Genomic DNA, 16,077 nt, shown 5'->3' on the forward strand with positions numbered 1-16,077 from the left:
TATTTTCAAAGTTTGTAGAATTTTGTTTTTTACAATCATGAGGCATCAGATCATGTTTTTTAAAATCATAAAGGTCATGTGGTAAAAAAAAAAACTTTTCTTACTAACTTAGAAAAGAAAGTATTTTTCATTATTATTATTATTATTGGTTAAGCAAATTGTGTTTCATTATCACATGAGATATAATTGACATACTGGGTAAGATCTTAAATCTTACTAGGGTCATTTTATCAATATTAGGAATCAAACACTACATACCTCTAGATTTTAATGAAAAATATAAATATAAATAAATAACTTATTAAGAAAAGTGTTTTTTCTTTCACAAACTAAAGCTTAACCATTTATTAATTTAAAAATATCTTAAAGGATCATTTATATTTTATAGAATTTGATATTAAAAAAAAAAAGAATTATGAAAAAATTCTAAAAAATTATAGAAAAAAAAATGAGTAATTTAAAAAATTCTTAAATAATTGATTATATATTTAAAATTGTACATTAATGAGAGAATAATTTAACGGGTCAACGCTTAAAACCCAAACCTAACCCATTTAATAATCATGTTAGACGAATTGACACTATTATGACCCAAATCCAATTCGGCTTGACCCAAACCCACTAACTTCATATTGTTTTCTAGTCGTGTTCACGAGTTGTGTTGAGATTGCCACCCCTAGATTTGAAATCCTCTTTGGAGTGACCCTTGAAAGGTTTAGAAACTCGTCCTAGATCAAGATGACTCGGAGCTAGATGACTTATTGTAAATGTCAGCCAAGCTTTCACTAACTCGACCAAATCATTCAGGTTGGGTCTTTGGATGGAAAATAATTAATTTTTTGTAAATTAAATGATACATTCCCAAATAATTATCAAAATTTTCAGAAATATCGAAAGTGTTACATGCATTGAGACAACTACCACATAAAACTGACAAAATGTTATCAAATTGTTAACAATACATGATAATTTTGTCAACGTTAACAACACTTTAGAATTTTCGAAAACTTTTGTAATTATTTGAGAGTTTACTCTAAATTAAATACATTCATATAAAAATAAGATTTTAAGACTGAATATCTACTAATCCACCATAAAATAAGACATCATCATAGGTGCCACAATATTAAACTTTTAATGCCAAATCTTTTTGAATCTATTAACCAGTTTATGTTCACCCTACAACACAAACACTCAAATTAATCAATGATTTAAATTAGTAGATCTCATGATCTTCCTATAATTATCTTGGTTATTCAATTCTAAGTTATTTAAATCATTAATCAAACATTTCATTTTATAAACCTAACAAAACATGGTATGAATATCATGGGTTAATGAAGTCGACGAAGAGTCACTTGGCATGTTGAGCAAGAGGCGTCTTCCATTGACTCTCAACGTATTCAATAGGGTTGATTTAGTATTTGATTTGATTAAGAATATAAATGATGGGATGTGGTCAATATGGAAATGGAATGGATAGACCTAAATGACATCAAATCAATTCGAATAAATATCCTTTACTATTATTATATTATAATGAGAGGGATAAGTATTGTTGACACAAAACCTCTAATCCCATCAAACTAGAAAATAACTACTTGTAGATAATTTAGTTGATTCACTTGTTATAGGCCATCAAACTAATATTTTTCCTTGGTGACCATGAAGCATGGTAGGGCTTTTAATGGACCAGGCCACGATAGGAGACCATTCCATAAAGGATCAAACCAACTCGGCCCTTCTCTGGAAAACAAATTACTAAATATTACTGCATAACTCGATTGATTGGATTTTAATTTGACTCGAGATTTTTTAATTAGAGTTTTAAGCCCTAAGCACGCTCAAAATTCAATTGAGAAATCAAACAGGCCAACTCCCCCCTCCCCTCCCTCCCATCGTAGGTCCAAAGGGGAGCGCATGCATTCGACTGTTCTTGGTATTGAATGGCAATCATTTTGTGACGTTTGTATCGAACTTACTATTAAAATGCCATCAAGGCAGTTCTAGTAGATTTTCTTCTTTTTTTTTGCCTAGGCAAGAGATTAATGGTCAGCAATGAGTGGGTGAATGCAGGGTATGAACCCAAGTCTTGGCATGGACTTTTAACTTTGCAAGTTAGCACCTTTTCTCCTCCAACACTACCAAAAATTTAAGTGAAAAGCAGATTTGCAGAAAGTTGACAACCAACCACCTGGAAAGTTTTGACGGACTTTTTGAATTCCACCTGCAAAACACCATAGAAACCCGTAACTGTAGATCACCGAAAATGCAAAGTTGCACATTCACGGGTTTTTGTGGTGCAAACAAGGAGCGCCTGAGATAGTTAGGGCCTGTGTGGATACACCTCTCCGTGCAAGAGCAAAAGCTCAATCACTCCCCGCAAGAGCAAAAAATCTCTCCGCGGAAGAACAGGTCTTTGAAGCTTCTCCACAAAGAGCAAAAAACCTCTCCCCGCAAGAGCAAAAACCTCTCCACGCCAAAGCAAAAATCTATCCAAACGTTTGCTAGCTCCCCGCAAGAGCAGAAGTCGTCAAGAAGCTCTATCCAAACGCAGTGTTAGTCTCCAGCATGAGTTGAAAGAGGAGTAATCAGAATTTAAGAAGGAAAGAATGTACTGCTCTGCTCTATTATTATTATTCATACAGAAATAAAGAAAAACATGGGATAACATTATACAGTATTTGCTGGGTATAGAGAACAGACACCATGAACTTTTTCAACCAAATAAATTAGAAAATAATCCTACAAACCTAGCTACAAAAACAGAGTGGCCAGGCATGATCATCACAGCAGCCGGCCAACTACTAATAATAACCAACTTACAGTGCCAAGGAATATAGCAGTTTTAAATCCATTCTTTCAGACCAAACACAATATGCAGACAAGACTTCTATAGGAAAGGGCTCAAGCAGCTGCGTGAACCCACCCATCTGATCTATGATCCCGACCACGCCCACGGCCTCTTCCCCTTCCTCGCCCACGGCCTGCACAACTCCACAACATTAATTTTCAAATCTCTACTCTTTTTTAAGTAAAAATAATAATAGTTCCTCCCCCCCCCCCCAAAGAATATCAAAGATAGGTTTTCCTTACTAAATACTGGTGTGGCACTCTTTGCTTCTTTCCATGCTATTTTTCAGATTAACATGTATTTACTATATATGATGAGGTTTGTCCACCTTTTTCAAATCAATCGTCCATTTAGCAATATTTGCAATAGATGATGATATGCATTCCATATGATCATAAGAAATCCCACTGCAATATCTAAAATATTATGCTTATTGCATGAATTCTATCTATAGGCTTCGCTAAAATGCTTGCATGCATGCCAGACTTCTGACTCCTGTATCAGTTTAACATAATTTTCCAGATGTCACAGCAGAAAAGCCATAAAATGTATTTGCAGATCAAATCCCACGAGGACACTGAAATTGGCTAAAAAAACACCCAATTATCTGTGAAATGAGTGGCATTGGACACATTTTCCCATCTGAATTCTAGATTGACCACTCATTCAGAGATGACATGTGATATGATGTAAGATTTTCAGGTATGGGAAGAAGCCACTATTAATAAAAAGGTGAATGAAATAGTAGGGAGTTATAATAGCAAAAATAAAAAGGTGCAACTAGCATGAAAGTACTTCAAATAATTTAAATGAAAACTGTGTGACACGAATAATTAATCGACAAAGTGAAATCATTTTGCATAGGAAATCATGGTGAGTAACTGCATTCAATACGATGGAACTGAAGGTTGCTTCAGAATTCATTTTGCAGAGGATGTGGCAATCCCACAAATTCATGAGTACATGATGATGTTTCTTAAGGATGTATTCATGAACAACTTCTAGCGACTATTACTTAATAAATATTTCACATAGGACAACCTAAGTTTCAGGAAGAGGGGAGGAAAAGTTAATTAGGTGAAGAAGAACTATAAAAGGTGTCTTAAGAGAGAAATAGAAGAATATACGTGGAATCCCACCAGAATCCCACCAAGAAGGATGGCTTCACCCCAATCTCTTGGAAATTCAAATCACACCAAGAAGAGGAGAGCACCAATCAATAGACTACCCAAAAGAAATCTGTAAATCATATTCTATAAAACTGAGAAATCAAATACAAATATACAATAACCAATACATAGGTAATAGGCTCTCCTATTTGAGACTCCAAACCTGATCTTAACATGACTTGTACTTTGAAATTCCTGCCTCTAATATACAGATCGCACCACAAATAGATACCCTACCCATATTTTGGCCATAACTTTCTCAAAGCACATCGGATTCACAAAATCCTTGATTTGTTGTAAAGGTAATTGAATAACCTTTCAAAGAAGACAAAAATCTACTTAACAGGATAAGTTTTGACCCATGAAAATAAGACATTCCTTTACGAGACATGTGACTATTGGCTTGATTTGCATCCCGCATTGATATTGGGTCTCTTGCTTGATTTCAAAAGCACGAGATGCTCGCTACTACAATTGCAATTAAGAAATATATAGAATAACTTTCATTTTTTATTTAAATTTTTTCGAACTTCATTGTTAGCCATAATAAATCACATTGTTTATGGTATTATCGGCAATTCAAATTATAAATTATATAGCTACACAAAAATAATTAACAGAGTAAAACAAACTATGGATTAAAAGATGTGATTATGAGATTTTCGTAAGAGAAAAATAGTTGATGAAAATGCTGTTCTTAAACCAAAGAGAATATGGGAGTAGGACGTAAACTTTTACACATTTCTTTAGTAAGGGGTTCAGGAGAGGATATCTGGGGAGCACGGAGTTGAAGTCATGTCAATGTAGTGGTAGAATAATATTTGAAATAGAAGAGATAAAAATAACATTAATTTATTATGTTTTCATAAGAGATGAAGGTTAAACTGGAAAATTTTTACCAAAAAGCACCTATTTGAGTAAGCAAGCTTTTAGCATTTTTAGTGGGAAAAGACTATATGAGCTTACCACGGCCGCCTTGGATCCGAGGCACTTCTGACCCACCATAGTCATTGTAATCACCTGATTCTTGTTGCCCATCTCCACCATTAAAATCTCTTCCACGCCCACGGAAAACCCGGCCTCTTCCACGGCCTCTACCTCTGCCACCATACCCACGTCCACCATCCCAACCTTCATCTCCATTGTACTGTCCAACCCCATTGACATTTCCTGGAACATGAGACAATATAGCTGCATCACTCACATAAGAGTGCACTACATGGCAGGGAACAAGACAGCAAATACAAAATTGGCAACATGCCAAAGTGGGTAAATTTAGTGGCTATTAAAAAATCTGGAGCGTAAAAGGGATACCAGTTTATTGTTCTCTTTTCAAACATGTAGATAACTAGTTAATGAAGTTCTACTCACTAGAATGGTAAAAATAGTATAAACTAAAGTACAATGCTCTAAAAAGAAAAAGAAAGAGTCAAAGCATGATCTTATACGCAGTTAGAGAGGTCAAAGCCTCACCATGCTTTTTTTCATTCCACGATGAAATCACCACCTGTTTGTCCCCAAAATAAAAAATAAAGAATTGCGTTCTTGGGATGAAGGTAGTTTTGTGAAATTTAAAGCCATCTAAAAATTAGTTTTATTGTGAGTTTCTGCAAAATAACAAAAGGATCAACAAAATCTAGTCATTGAATTCCTACAAGAAGACCCAACAAAGCATTTTTTCTGTTGTGCTTTTAATGTGTTTTATCTCAACACATGTGAATGCGGTAGTAATTTATATTATAGAAGTTAAACTTTAAAAGATTTCATAATGAGTAAAAGAGATTTGAATTTTGTTTCAACATTCACCAATCTGGTCGTTTTTCAATGAGTTAGTCTATATTTATTCTCCTAAACTTTGCAACACTACAAAGAATTTCAAAACATTATTAAATGTTTTGCAAAGAATTTCAAATCATTACTAAAAGGTTAGCAATTTCAGTAAGTCAACAAGAAGGATTCAAGCATTATTTTGAAGAAGAGTATTACCTCGACCCCTACCCCTTCCTCGACCACCACGCCCCCTACCTCGCATTCCAGGAAAGCCCTCTGAATTTCATGAGATCACAGTAGAAAGGTATCAACGTATTTGGGAAACAAACACATACCTATCAAAAAAACATGGGAAACAAATATTCAAAAGACACCATGAAACTAATGCTTTACCTCCTTCATAATCAATTTCGACCCACGGTTTAACTTGGTCAACTGGAATAGGCGACTGATATCTGCATAATGGTAGGTAGAATCCATCAGACACAATTACAGACAAGAAAGAGAACTAATGAAAGCATAACAGACAGTCATTTCATAAAGTACATGATGGAAAAATGAACCATTCATTCCCCAAATCCAAATCCTTAATCAACAAAAGCTTTTTGAGTTATTAACGCAATTCTCTTCCTCTTGATACAAGAAGTTTAAATAGAATTAAGAATCATCATAAATTAAAAGAATGAAAGTAGGGTCAAGGAAACAGTAGCTCAGATGTGCTATACTATTTCCAACTCTATAGAAGCTCATTAAATAAAGTTTGCATTCTTAATTAAACAACGGTAGAGATTTGCCAAAAATGCATGCCACTAAGATGTCATAGCTCTCCAGAAGCACCAGGTATCAACCCACGAGCGGGTAGCGTAGATGATAACGGACAATGGGGCTAAATGCCTACATCGTGAGTTCGAGTCTGCTTATGCCCCTCAGCCCTGTTGCACATAGGGAACACTTCCCAAAGTGTGCAGACACCCACATCAATGACAGAAATCCATTAAAAAACATTAGCATTCTTTAATAGGAAATAATGATTTGCAAAAAACACCAACCATTAACATATCATAGCTATCCAAAACCATCAGGTGATTTTCAATGTCAACAAACAATCCTTACAAGATCTCCAAGGTAATGGATCTCTTCAATCCACCAACATTTTTCTAGCATCATCAGTAGGAATAAGCAGTAAAAGTCATCCAAAATTCGAACCAGAAGAGAAGGTGACAAGAACTACAAGTCACAAGCATCTCAGTGACAAAGAGGCACACCAATCTGGACCAGATTGCCTTCCATGCAAGGCAACTAGAGGAAATGCAAAAGACATAACAACAGAAAGCCCAAGAAATGGATAACTTGCAATGGGAGAACCGAGAATAGGACAATAACGTTGTGGAAAACCAGCCTGTATAGGAGTTCTCCTAGAAGCCTACAGCACCAAAGAGAGGGGTATTATGATTGCTAAGCCCACTGGAGGGCAACAACAGAGATCAACCTGATGAACAAGGAGAGCACTTTCCTGAGGTGCCAGAGGTAGCAAACCCCAATCCGACACGTGCAAGTGGAGAACTAACCATAGATTAGAAAGTGGGGCGGGGGTTCAGTCAGACTACCCAGGCTGACCATAAAGGTCAAGTCAGCTACGCAGCCCAGGTCAATCAATTACTTCAGTCAAGATGGCTCGCCTCAAGCAGCAGAATATCCCAAACAACGGAAAGCCAATTTCTGCAACTTGGCTAAACATCAGAAAGATGATTTAGCCCACATGGGAATTCTCAGTTTGATAGACTATCTACAAGGAGGGTATGGGCTCCCAGCTATCACTACAGTAGAGCTACTTTTAAGATCTTCAAATTCTCAAGTTTGTAATGTTCAACGGATCAACCAACGCTCTGAAACACCAGTTGCACTGCAAGCAAATGACCGCTCCGCATGAAGGTATCAAGTGTTGATTGCTCACCAACAATCTTCATGAGATCACCCTATTTTGACAAGGAAATATTGCGAGCTTGGGGCAACTGGATGACTTCTTTTTGACACAGTGTGTGTGCAATCAAAAGAAGCGCCAAAACCCTCCTTTAATGCAAGTTCCAATAAAAACAATAAGAACTTCACGAAGAGATTCTCAAACATAGCGTCATCATCAAATGGGCCATTCAATGAGTAGGCCATCTTCGCTTACCAAAATGCACTTCTTCCAAATGAATTACTTTTGAAGACAAGGCTGACTTGGTTAAGCAATCTGAATGTAAAGGAAAGAAGTATGCAAAGCTCAAAGGAGGTCGATTGAAAGCGGGGTGGAACTGCATCAGTGTATTGGAAATGTTCTTCACAGCTGGCAAAGGAGCTTACAAGCATAACACCTTACTTCATGCAAAGAGGGGACCCACCTATGAGGGGAACTCAAAGCATCCCATCCAATGCAAAGGGGTTATCGATCCTTTGTTGGGAGGGGGGAGATTGTTGACCCCTTACCCCAAGCAATGAGGTGTTGATTGTAACAAAGGGCAATTGACAACTTCCCCAGGTAAGAGGAAGCAGGAGAGGGAGCTGTTGATATTTATCCATGCAAGAGGGATAGCAAACCCAGGAAAGTACTGTTGAACCCATCCTATACTAGGCTACAATCTAAAACCTTAAAAACAACCAACACAAACCCAGCACAACCTAACACCTGACTTGCGATGCCCAAGCCGAGATAGTCACTACTCAACCCAAGATTGAGTCAAATTTTATTGGGTTAGATTGGTTGCAAGTTTCACTATGTATGTTTCGCTCAATATGATCAACATTATTCATAGAAATTAATATATGCTACTAGTAATCCCAACCCAATCATTTTGCATTGCATAATATTGTTAAATGGGTCTAAATAGGTAATAAGGGTTTTGTAAAAACAAAAAATCAAAATACTAAAAAATGTGAAATGTATTATATATCATGTACGTAGTGACAACAAGGATTGGTCAAGGCCCAAGTCCTAGCCCCAGCAGAACATTAGTTGGGCTATAAAAACTCAATACAAACCCAACCAAGCTAGAAATATGTCATCCCAAGCCCAATTCAAATTGGGTTGAGTCCATAGGGCTCAGGTTGGGCTCGCACAAGTCGAACCCCTACTCAATTACCACAATGCTCTCAGCAAGCTATTGTCAAACATCAAGCTCTCATGTGCAAGGTTCCCCTTTAGTTGGTCATGCTAACTTGGTCACAGGTGGCAGTTAGTCCTTCAAGGAGTTTGCTATCAGATCCTTTTGTGCAAGCCACCCCATTAAATGGCCATCCTAACCGGATCATGGGTGAGGTTAAGTCATTCAGTAAGTTCCACATCAAATCTTTATGTGCTAGATACTTCATTAAACAGTCCTACTAACTTAAGCGCAGGTGGGGTAAGTCCATTAGAAAATAAAAAAATCACATCCTTCAATGCAAGGTTCACCATTAAAGGGCATTGCTATGATCATAGGCAGGGGTAGCTCTTTTGGGAAAGTAAAACATCAAATACTTTTGTGAAAGGTTGCCCGTCAAATAACCAACAAGGGGTTGGTGAGATGGCCAGGATCATGCCTCAGGAAGCAGAGGTCACGAGTTCGAATCACTTCACCACTTGTCGGCCGCCACCCCGGTGCTTTAAAAGGCCAAGTACACAAGGCAGGTGCTGGAAGTGGTGGCGGGCGTGTCCATGGCATTAGTTGGAATAAGTCTGGATACCCACGTGCCAAAAAAAAAGGTTGCCCGTCAAATGGTCACGCTACCTTCTGTGAAACTATATGCATTTAATGCAAATAAATATTTGGGAAGATAGAAAAATCCATGGCACTTATGAATTATAATTATAACTAAACTACTTATATATTATATCTAAATGTGATGATATAGTTATAAATATAAAATGCAATCCAGAAGCATCACTGAAGTAGCACCCCTGAATCCTATCATGAAGACAAGCACTAACACGTTGGAAACAGAATCAGACAAAGCTCTGATCGACCCTCGTCGCTGATAAAAGAACAAGAACCCTAAATCCAACCAATTCCCATTTTTGTAATAAAAACAGATCCACATGGGTTCTCTTAACCTTTTCAAAATCAAAAACTTTTCGTTCTACCACCACTCTTTAGTTCTCCATTGCTCTCCCTGCCCAGTGCTATGTATCTAACAGCTAAGTTAGTTATTATAGATTGACTTTTATAAATTTCACAAAGCAAAAATCTTTAAAATGTGTATATGGAAACATGCCACTAATGTATCTTTTTGGGATCTTGTGGAATCAAAATAATTCAGTATAGTTTGTGGAAATATGTCAAAACTTAATGCTCTAACTACATATTTTAAGTAAATAGCAATGTGATTCAGCAAAAAAAAATACTTGTGTGGTACCCTCTAAATATATAATAAGATGTTAACATTTGTCAATGAAAAATAACCACAAAATTTACATCATAAATCTATAAGCCATATCAACCATTAGGAAAAGGAGAAGAAAAAAAAAGATTGCATCTAAAATAAAATAGAAATTCCAGTAACCAATTTACCCAGTGGAAGACATATCCAGCTCATTCTTAGACAATGTAATTGTGATCATTGAAACATGGCGGGTAGTTTCCAGGCTGCAAATGGGAAAAAAGAAACTAGTCAGCCACACAATTTTACCAATGTGTGCATAAAGCACAAAATCTAATCTCTAGCCTTACGGAAGAAGGCCTTCTTCTAGTGGCTCCCACATGTCGGTTATATCAGCAGATCCAATCGATGTGTTCTGATGAAGACCAACAATCCTTCTCTGAAAAGGGAGATCCAATTCAATATACGTATAACAAGAAAGGAGTTATTCTTCAAGGAAGATATCAAAGTATCGTGATGGTGTGGGACAACACTATAATAGACAACACAAACTAAAACACTGGAATAGCAATCAGGGTATCGTGAACACATTTCACCAGTAAATCACCTTAATTAATTCAGCAATCATCACAGTCTTGTTGATAGCTCGTCCCATGGCTTTAAGGACAATTTCGTTGGATCCTTTCTCCTACAAATAAAGAAAAATTAATGAGATAAAAATGATATTCTAATTTTACTCACAGCCATCGTATAGTAGACTAAATGGAAATAGACACTAATAAATATACCCAAAAGAGTAACATTAATGAGAAATAAGTGAACTGTTGTACCATGAGATTAGTCATTGATGACGCAATCAGAGGCTGAAGGAGCAAGAACTTACCACGTTTGTGGCAGATGGGGGTGTGAAAGGGTAATTATTACTATGTGAAAACCAGCAGTTGTATTTATTCAAAACGAAAGAAGAAAGAAAAAAAACATCCTACAGCCTCTCTAGGCATGTTACATTAATTAATTAAACTTAAGAAGAAGATTTTGGGGAGGAAAATTACTAAAAAGAGTTGATTTTTTAATTAATTATTAAAAAAGTAATATTTTTTAAGAAATTACCGAAAACGATATAATACACTGAACTGTCCATCGTGTTTTCAAATCGTTGGATTGTCCAGCGATTTAGGCTTATTTCATATCGAGCATTAGAAAACGTACGGCTAGCCTTACTAACTTATAAGATTTCAATCTTACTAAGGTCAATGAGTTCACCTTGTGGCATCCAAAAACATTGATCTGATTCCATAGGGATGTAGAAGAATTTTACTTTTAAAGTTGAGAATTCGGTGGAAGTTCAGTAACCGTCCTTCTTCAAAAACCTTGGATCAAGCCCAAAAACATATATATATATATATATATATATATATATATATATATATATATATATATATATTTTGGATCTGAGATTTTTTAATTGAATTGGCAATTTAACAATCCAACTGAGTTCAACGACTATTAGTAAGATTTCAAATCTTAGTTATTTTGTGAGGAAAGTGTTATTCTACAATTCACATAAACTAGCCCATGAGACTTAGGAAGAGCAAAACACTTGACAGTCCAGCAATTTCTAAAAACGTTGGAAAGTCCAACGCGTTAAATTGGTTTTCGTGATTTCTAAAATTAAAATAAAAAATGGAGGACTTTTTATTGAGAATATGTACCGAATGGTCTCCTAGTAAAGGATACAGACGATTTAAGTCCCACTTAATAAAATATTAGTCTCTCAAGGATCTTTTGAAGATTTTTTTAAGAAAAATACCTGTAATACCCTTTTAATAACTTTACAAAGTGTTTGATCTAAAAATTTAGGGAGTCAAATAAAAAACTTGACCAATTATTTAGTTATTAATATTTCTATGAAAAATAAAAAATAAATATTTTATTTATTAAAAACTACTCATAAATTCAAAATAATTTTATTTGATTCATTTGTGTCAGCTTGCTAATTTTTGAGTTGAATCAATTCGAAGAACATTCAAGTCGAGTTTTAAAATTATGTTTTAATTACTTAAATATTTTAATAAATCTAATGTACGTAAACCAAATCAGTTTGATGATGATCATACTCATCTCCATCATCATCATTGTTGGAGTCATCATCATCATCATCTATGTGATTTAAAGATTACTAATTTCATAAAGAAAAACAATTTTTTTTTATTGACTTATAAGAGATGACCATAGTTAAGGGGCATGTCATTAATTATAAAACATAGGAGTGGCTCAAATATTCTCAAATAAACATGTTTCTTTAAACTTCAAAAATCATTGAAAGAGTAATTATGGTATTGTCACTTCAAAAATCTTTTTTTAGACTAATGCTTGATAAATTGGGTACTAATGAATCCATATGTCTTTAGAAGGGACTTTCTGGTATATATTTTCAAAAAATAGGTCTTTCCGGTCACTGTCCCAATAAAAACTTTATAATTAGTTAAAAAATTAACCATTTTTTAGTAATTCTCCCTTCTTCTTCTTTTTTGTTTGATAAACTTAGAAGATGAATTAGTACCAGAGAATATATAACATTATAACTAACATTTCCATGTTTTATCAAGTATTCCCAAATATTAGATCAAACAAATATTTCTTCCTCACAAATATTGCTCTTACGTGGTTTAGATGAAAACAATTCAAATTAAATCCCCCTCTGTTACACCATGCTTGATGCTAAGAAAAATATAATTTCTCTAATAAAAAGTTCTTTGTCTAAATCTTCCTTTTCTTCCACCAACTTTCCTTCTATTAAAAATTCTTCCAGAAAATCATAGTTAAATCTTTGAAAGAAAAAAAAAACAAGAAGCAAATATAAGACAAACGACAAACCAAGACCTATACCACACACACCAAACCATCCACAATGTGGTAATGTAATAAATCATGTCCACTTCTCAAATCTAACATGTATAACAAATCTAAAATACTGATCCAATGAATCTCCTTCGAATAACGTGAAGGGAGCTTGCATCTAAAATTACTTCTTTTGTCTGAAAATAGATAGTGTGGAGAAACAGAAGTCAATATAATGAGATAGGAACCAAAAAAAAAAAAAGAACCTGGAGCAGACTAATGGCGTAAGAAATGTAGTTTCTCATCCGCCCTTGAGCGGTTATTCGCATCTCGTTCTCATTAATTGGCGTTTCAGCCCTCGGCTTCTCCACTCTTTGGTACCGATCCATCTGATATCCCCAAAAGCAAAACCACACAACAATCAGGAACAAAATCAAGAAAAAACATCAAATCACAGAGATTGATTACATCCAGAAATAAAACCCAACCAAAAAATTTAAATAAATCAACAAAACCTTGAAAACCTAGAAGAAACAAAGCTCGAGCTTAAAAACCAAATCTGAATCAACAAAAACAACGAACGAGAGAAAATCGACAGCAAAAATTTCAGAGATGAGCGAAAACCAATTTAAAAAAAATTAGGGTTAGGAATTTGGTGGTTACCGATTGTATCTGGACGAGTTGCAGCGAAGGTATATTTGTCTCTGAAGTCTGAAACCCCACTCGTTCACTCTCTTTGGCTTGTTTGTTCTACTAAAATCTCCGCTCCAGAGCCTCGTGTGGCGCCCTTTTCGGTCCCTTTTCACTCGGATAAGTCAGATCGGAATCGGAGCGTACTGAGTGAGGATTTCACTATAAAATGTAGATTCAATCCCTTTGACTTGGCGAAAGTGATGAGGGTATCAATGAATGCGACACGTGGCCTTGAAGTGTCTGAACGAGATGGATTTGACTCAACTCGAGGAATCAGAGGATCTGAATCTTTCCTAGGGATCCTTCCCTTGTCATCCTTTTGCAGTGTGTGGATCTTTAGGTGCATCCAAAGGTGTAAAATTGGTTGTCTTTCTTTGAGAGCGTCCAAGAAATTTTGTAAAAAACAAAAAAAGCCCTCAACCGTCTTTTGTAGATAGTTATCAGGATGCCCTTATTAACACTTCGGGAGTATTGAGTAGTGCGAGACATGAGTAGCGCGAGACACAACTTAGCAGTCTCTTTCTCACAATAAAAATTATTTTACATACCTTGAATAGGAATTTTTTTTATCACGTGATAGAAATCTTTAATAAGATTAACTTTCAGATATTTGTTTGATATTTTGATTATGTTATGGGTTCAGTTTGCATGTTGTTTATCTAATAATAATAAATCACAAGTGAAACTAAGAAAGAAACTCAAGTAAACATGTTCCCGACGATTTAAAAAAAAAAATAATATTTTAAATGGATTAGTGTGAAATTTTGACGAGTCACTAATTTAGTAAGATTTCAACCTTACTAAGGGTCATGACCACGTATTATGGCATTAAAAACATGATCTATTATCATAGGGATCTGGAGGACAAGATTTTAAGAATTTGAAAAAAAAAAAATTAAGTTATATTTCATCTTTTAAGTTTATGTAGACCTGAGATGTTCATCTTTGAACCCCAATGCTCATTGTTTGGAGTACCCGCCATTCTTTTTTTAAAATTGGTGTGAATGAGCACCCGAATCAAATTTTTAGAAAAAATCATTTTTATGGCATTATAATGACTCTCATTCATGAAAAAAATATAATCTGCCTAAGATCTAGGTAAGAGAATTCGATTAAAGAATGGAAAAAGTGTTAAGCACTCATTCTCTCCGCCTAGGGTGGTTACATTTTTAAACTCAGTCATTTTGAATAGTTAACAAAATAATATAAATGCATAAGATGCATGAAGTGAGTGTGTGAACATGGTGGATATGTACCTTTTTTAAAGAGGATTTAAAGTTAGTATTAACATATGGAATATCCTATGGAAGAGGATATCCCATGGAGTCGTCACATTTTACATGAGTTAAAATGTTGGTTTAAGATTTTAGAGAAATTTCATTGATGGAATTTCTTTAGATCCATAACCTTGAACCATGCATGCTTAGCTAAAAATTTTGTTCTCCAACCTTATCATGAGAGTTGTAGATTTCTTCATCATGGTCAAACATGTATGGTGTATGTGCAAAGTGTACACGATGATGCATAAAAAATTAATGGGTTAAGAAAGACTTCAACTCCATCTTTTCAGTCAAATCGCCTCAAGTATTCCATGCCCAAAATTGAAGTTCAACCTACTCGGGATGAAGGAAAGTTCTCTATTACATCCCAAAGGTTTCTAAAAAAAGAAAAATAAAAAGGAATTAAAAAATAAGATACAAGCTTAAAAATAAACTACATCCTAACCCATTTGTCCCTCGATAGTCTTGAATGAGGTTGTCTAAAGTCAAAAGCTCGATGTTGAAAGTTTTGACTAAGTGTTTAAGGTAAGAGATGAGTGATGATTTTTTTGTTTAAAAGCTTAAAGGTTGAGAAATGGTTGAAGGAGTTGATAAAGGATTTTGGTAAAGTTTGGGGTTAAGAGATGTGAATTACTCCTAGAAAATATGGCTATTTATAATAAAAAATTGAAAAAAAATTAGGGATAAAGTGGTCCAACCCTAAAACCAAATAAAAAATACATAAGTTTTAAATTATTTCTTTTTAAATTTTTCATTTTTCTCAGGGTAAAAGTGAAATTTGTGAAATGAAACCTTAAAAGCATTTTTTATCTTTATTTTTTAGTAAATAGAGGTGAGATAACAAAAGTACTTTTAGGATAGTGAGTAGGGGAGTACCATGTGTAAAGGTGAAATGGTAGATAAAAAGTTGACATTGGTTCATTTGTAAATAACTCATAAAATAAGGGTAGATGTATATTTTTAAAATGAAATAATAGAAAAGTTCCATATATGTACTTAAAGATTCCTACCTTTCAAGAGTAGGATTGGAAGTTCTCTCAACTTTTTATTTTTTTTACTAAAGACCAGAGTACATTCTTTGTTTGACTGCACTTTTAAAAAAAGGGTATTCTTGAAATTTCACAGAGGGAGT

General features: G+C 34.9%; 1 protein-coding gene across 3 annotated transcripts; it reads right to left on the reverse strand.

The window, feature by feature from the left end:
• Positions 1–2,597: 2,597 nt before the first annotated feature.
• On the reverse strand, positions 2,598–13,803 carry LOC147406702 (uncharacterized). Of its 3 annotated transcripts, XM_086434865.1 has the most exons (10): positions 13,636–13,803; positions 13,488–13,531; positions 13,239–13,361; positions 10,739–10,819; positions 10,482–10,570; positions 10,323–10,397; positions 6,187–6,248; positions 6,010–6,069; positions 4,990–5,214; positions 2,598–2,987 (listed from the first exon to the last, which is right to left on the reverse strand). In XM_086434865.1, exons 3-10 carry the CDS (start codon positions 13,359–13,361, stop codon positions 2,908–2,910), a joined length of 795 nt encoding a protein of 264 aa, XP_086290991.1. In that variant the 5' UTR covers positions 13,488–13,531; positions 13,636–13,803; the 3' UTR covers positions 2,598–2,907. The 3 variants fall into 3 exon arrangements, with proteins under 3 accessions (XP_086290991.1, XP_086290990.1, XP_086290992.1); XM_086434864.1 differs by lacking the exon at positions 13,488–13,531 and having other exon boundaries at positions 13,636–13,802; XM_086434866.1 differs by lacking the exon at positions 13,488–13,531 and having other exon boundaries at positions 4,990–5,193; positions 13,636–13,801.
• Between the last annotated feature and the right edge of the window lie 2,274 nt (positions 13,804–16,077).

This window comes from Akebia trifoliata, chromosome 3 (assembly GCF_017979445.1).
Source record: "Akebia trifoliata isolate Shusen 1 chromosome 3, ASM1797944v1, whole genome shotgun sequence".
Taxonomy (NCBI): Eukaryota; Viridiplantae; Streptophyta; class Magnoliopsida; order Ranunculales; family Lardizabalaceae; genus Akebia; species Akebia trifoliata.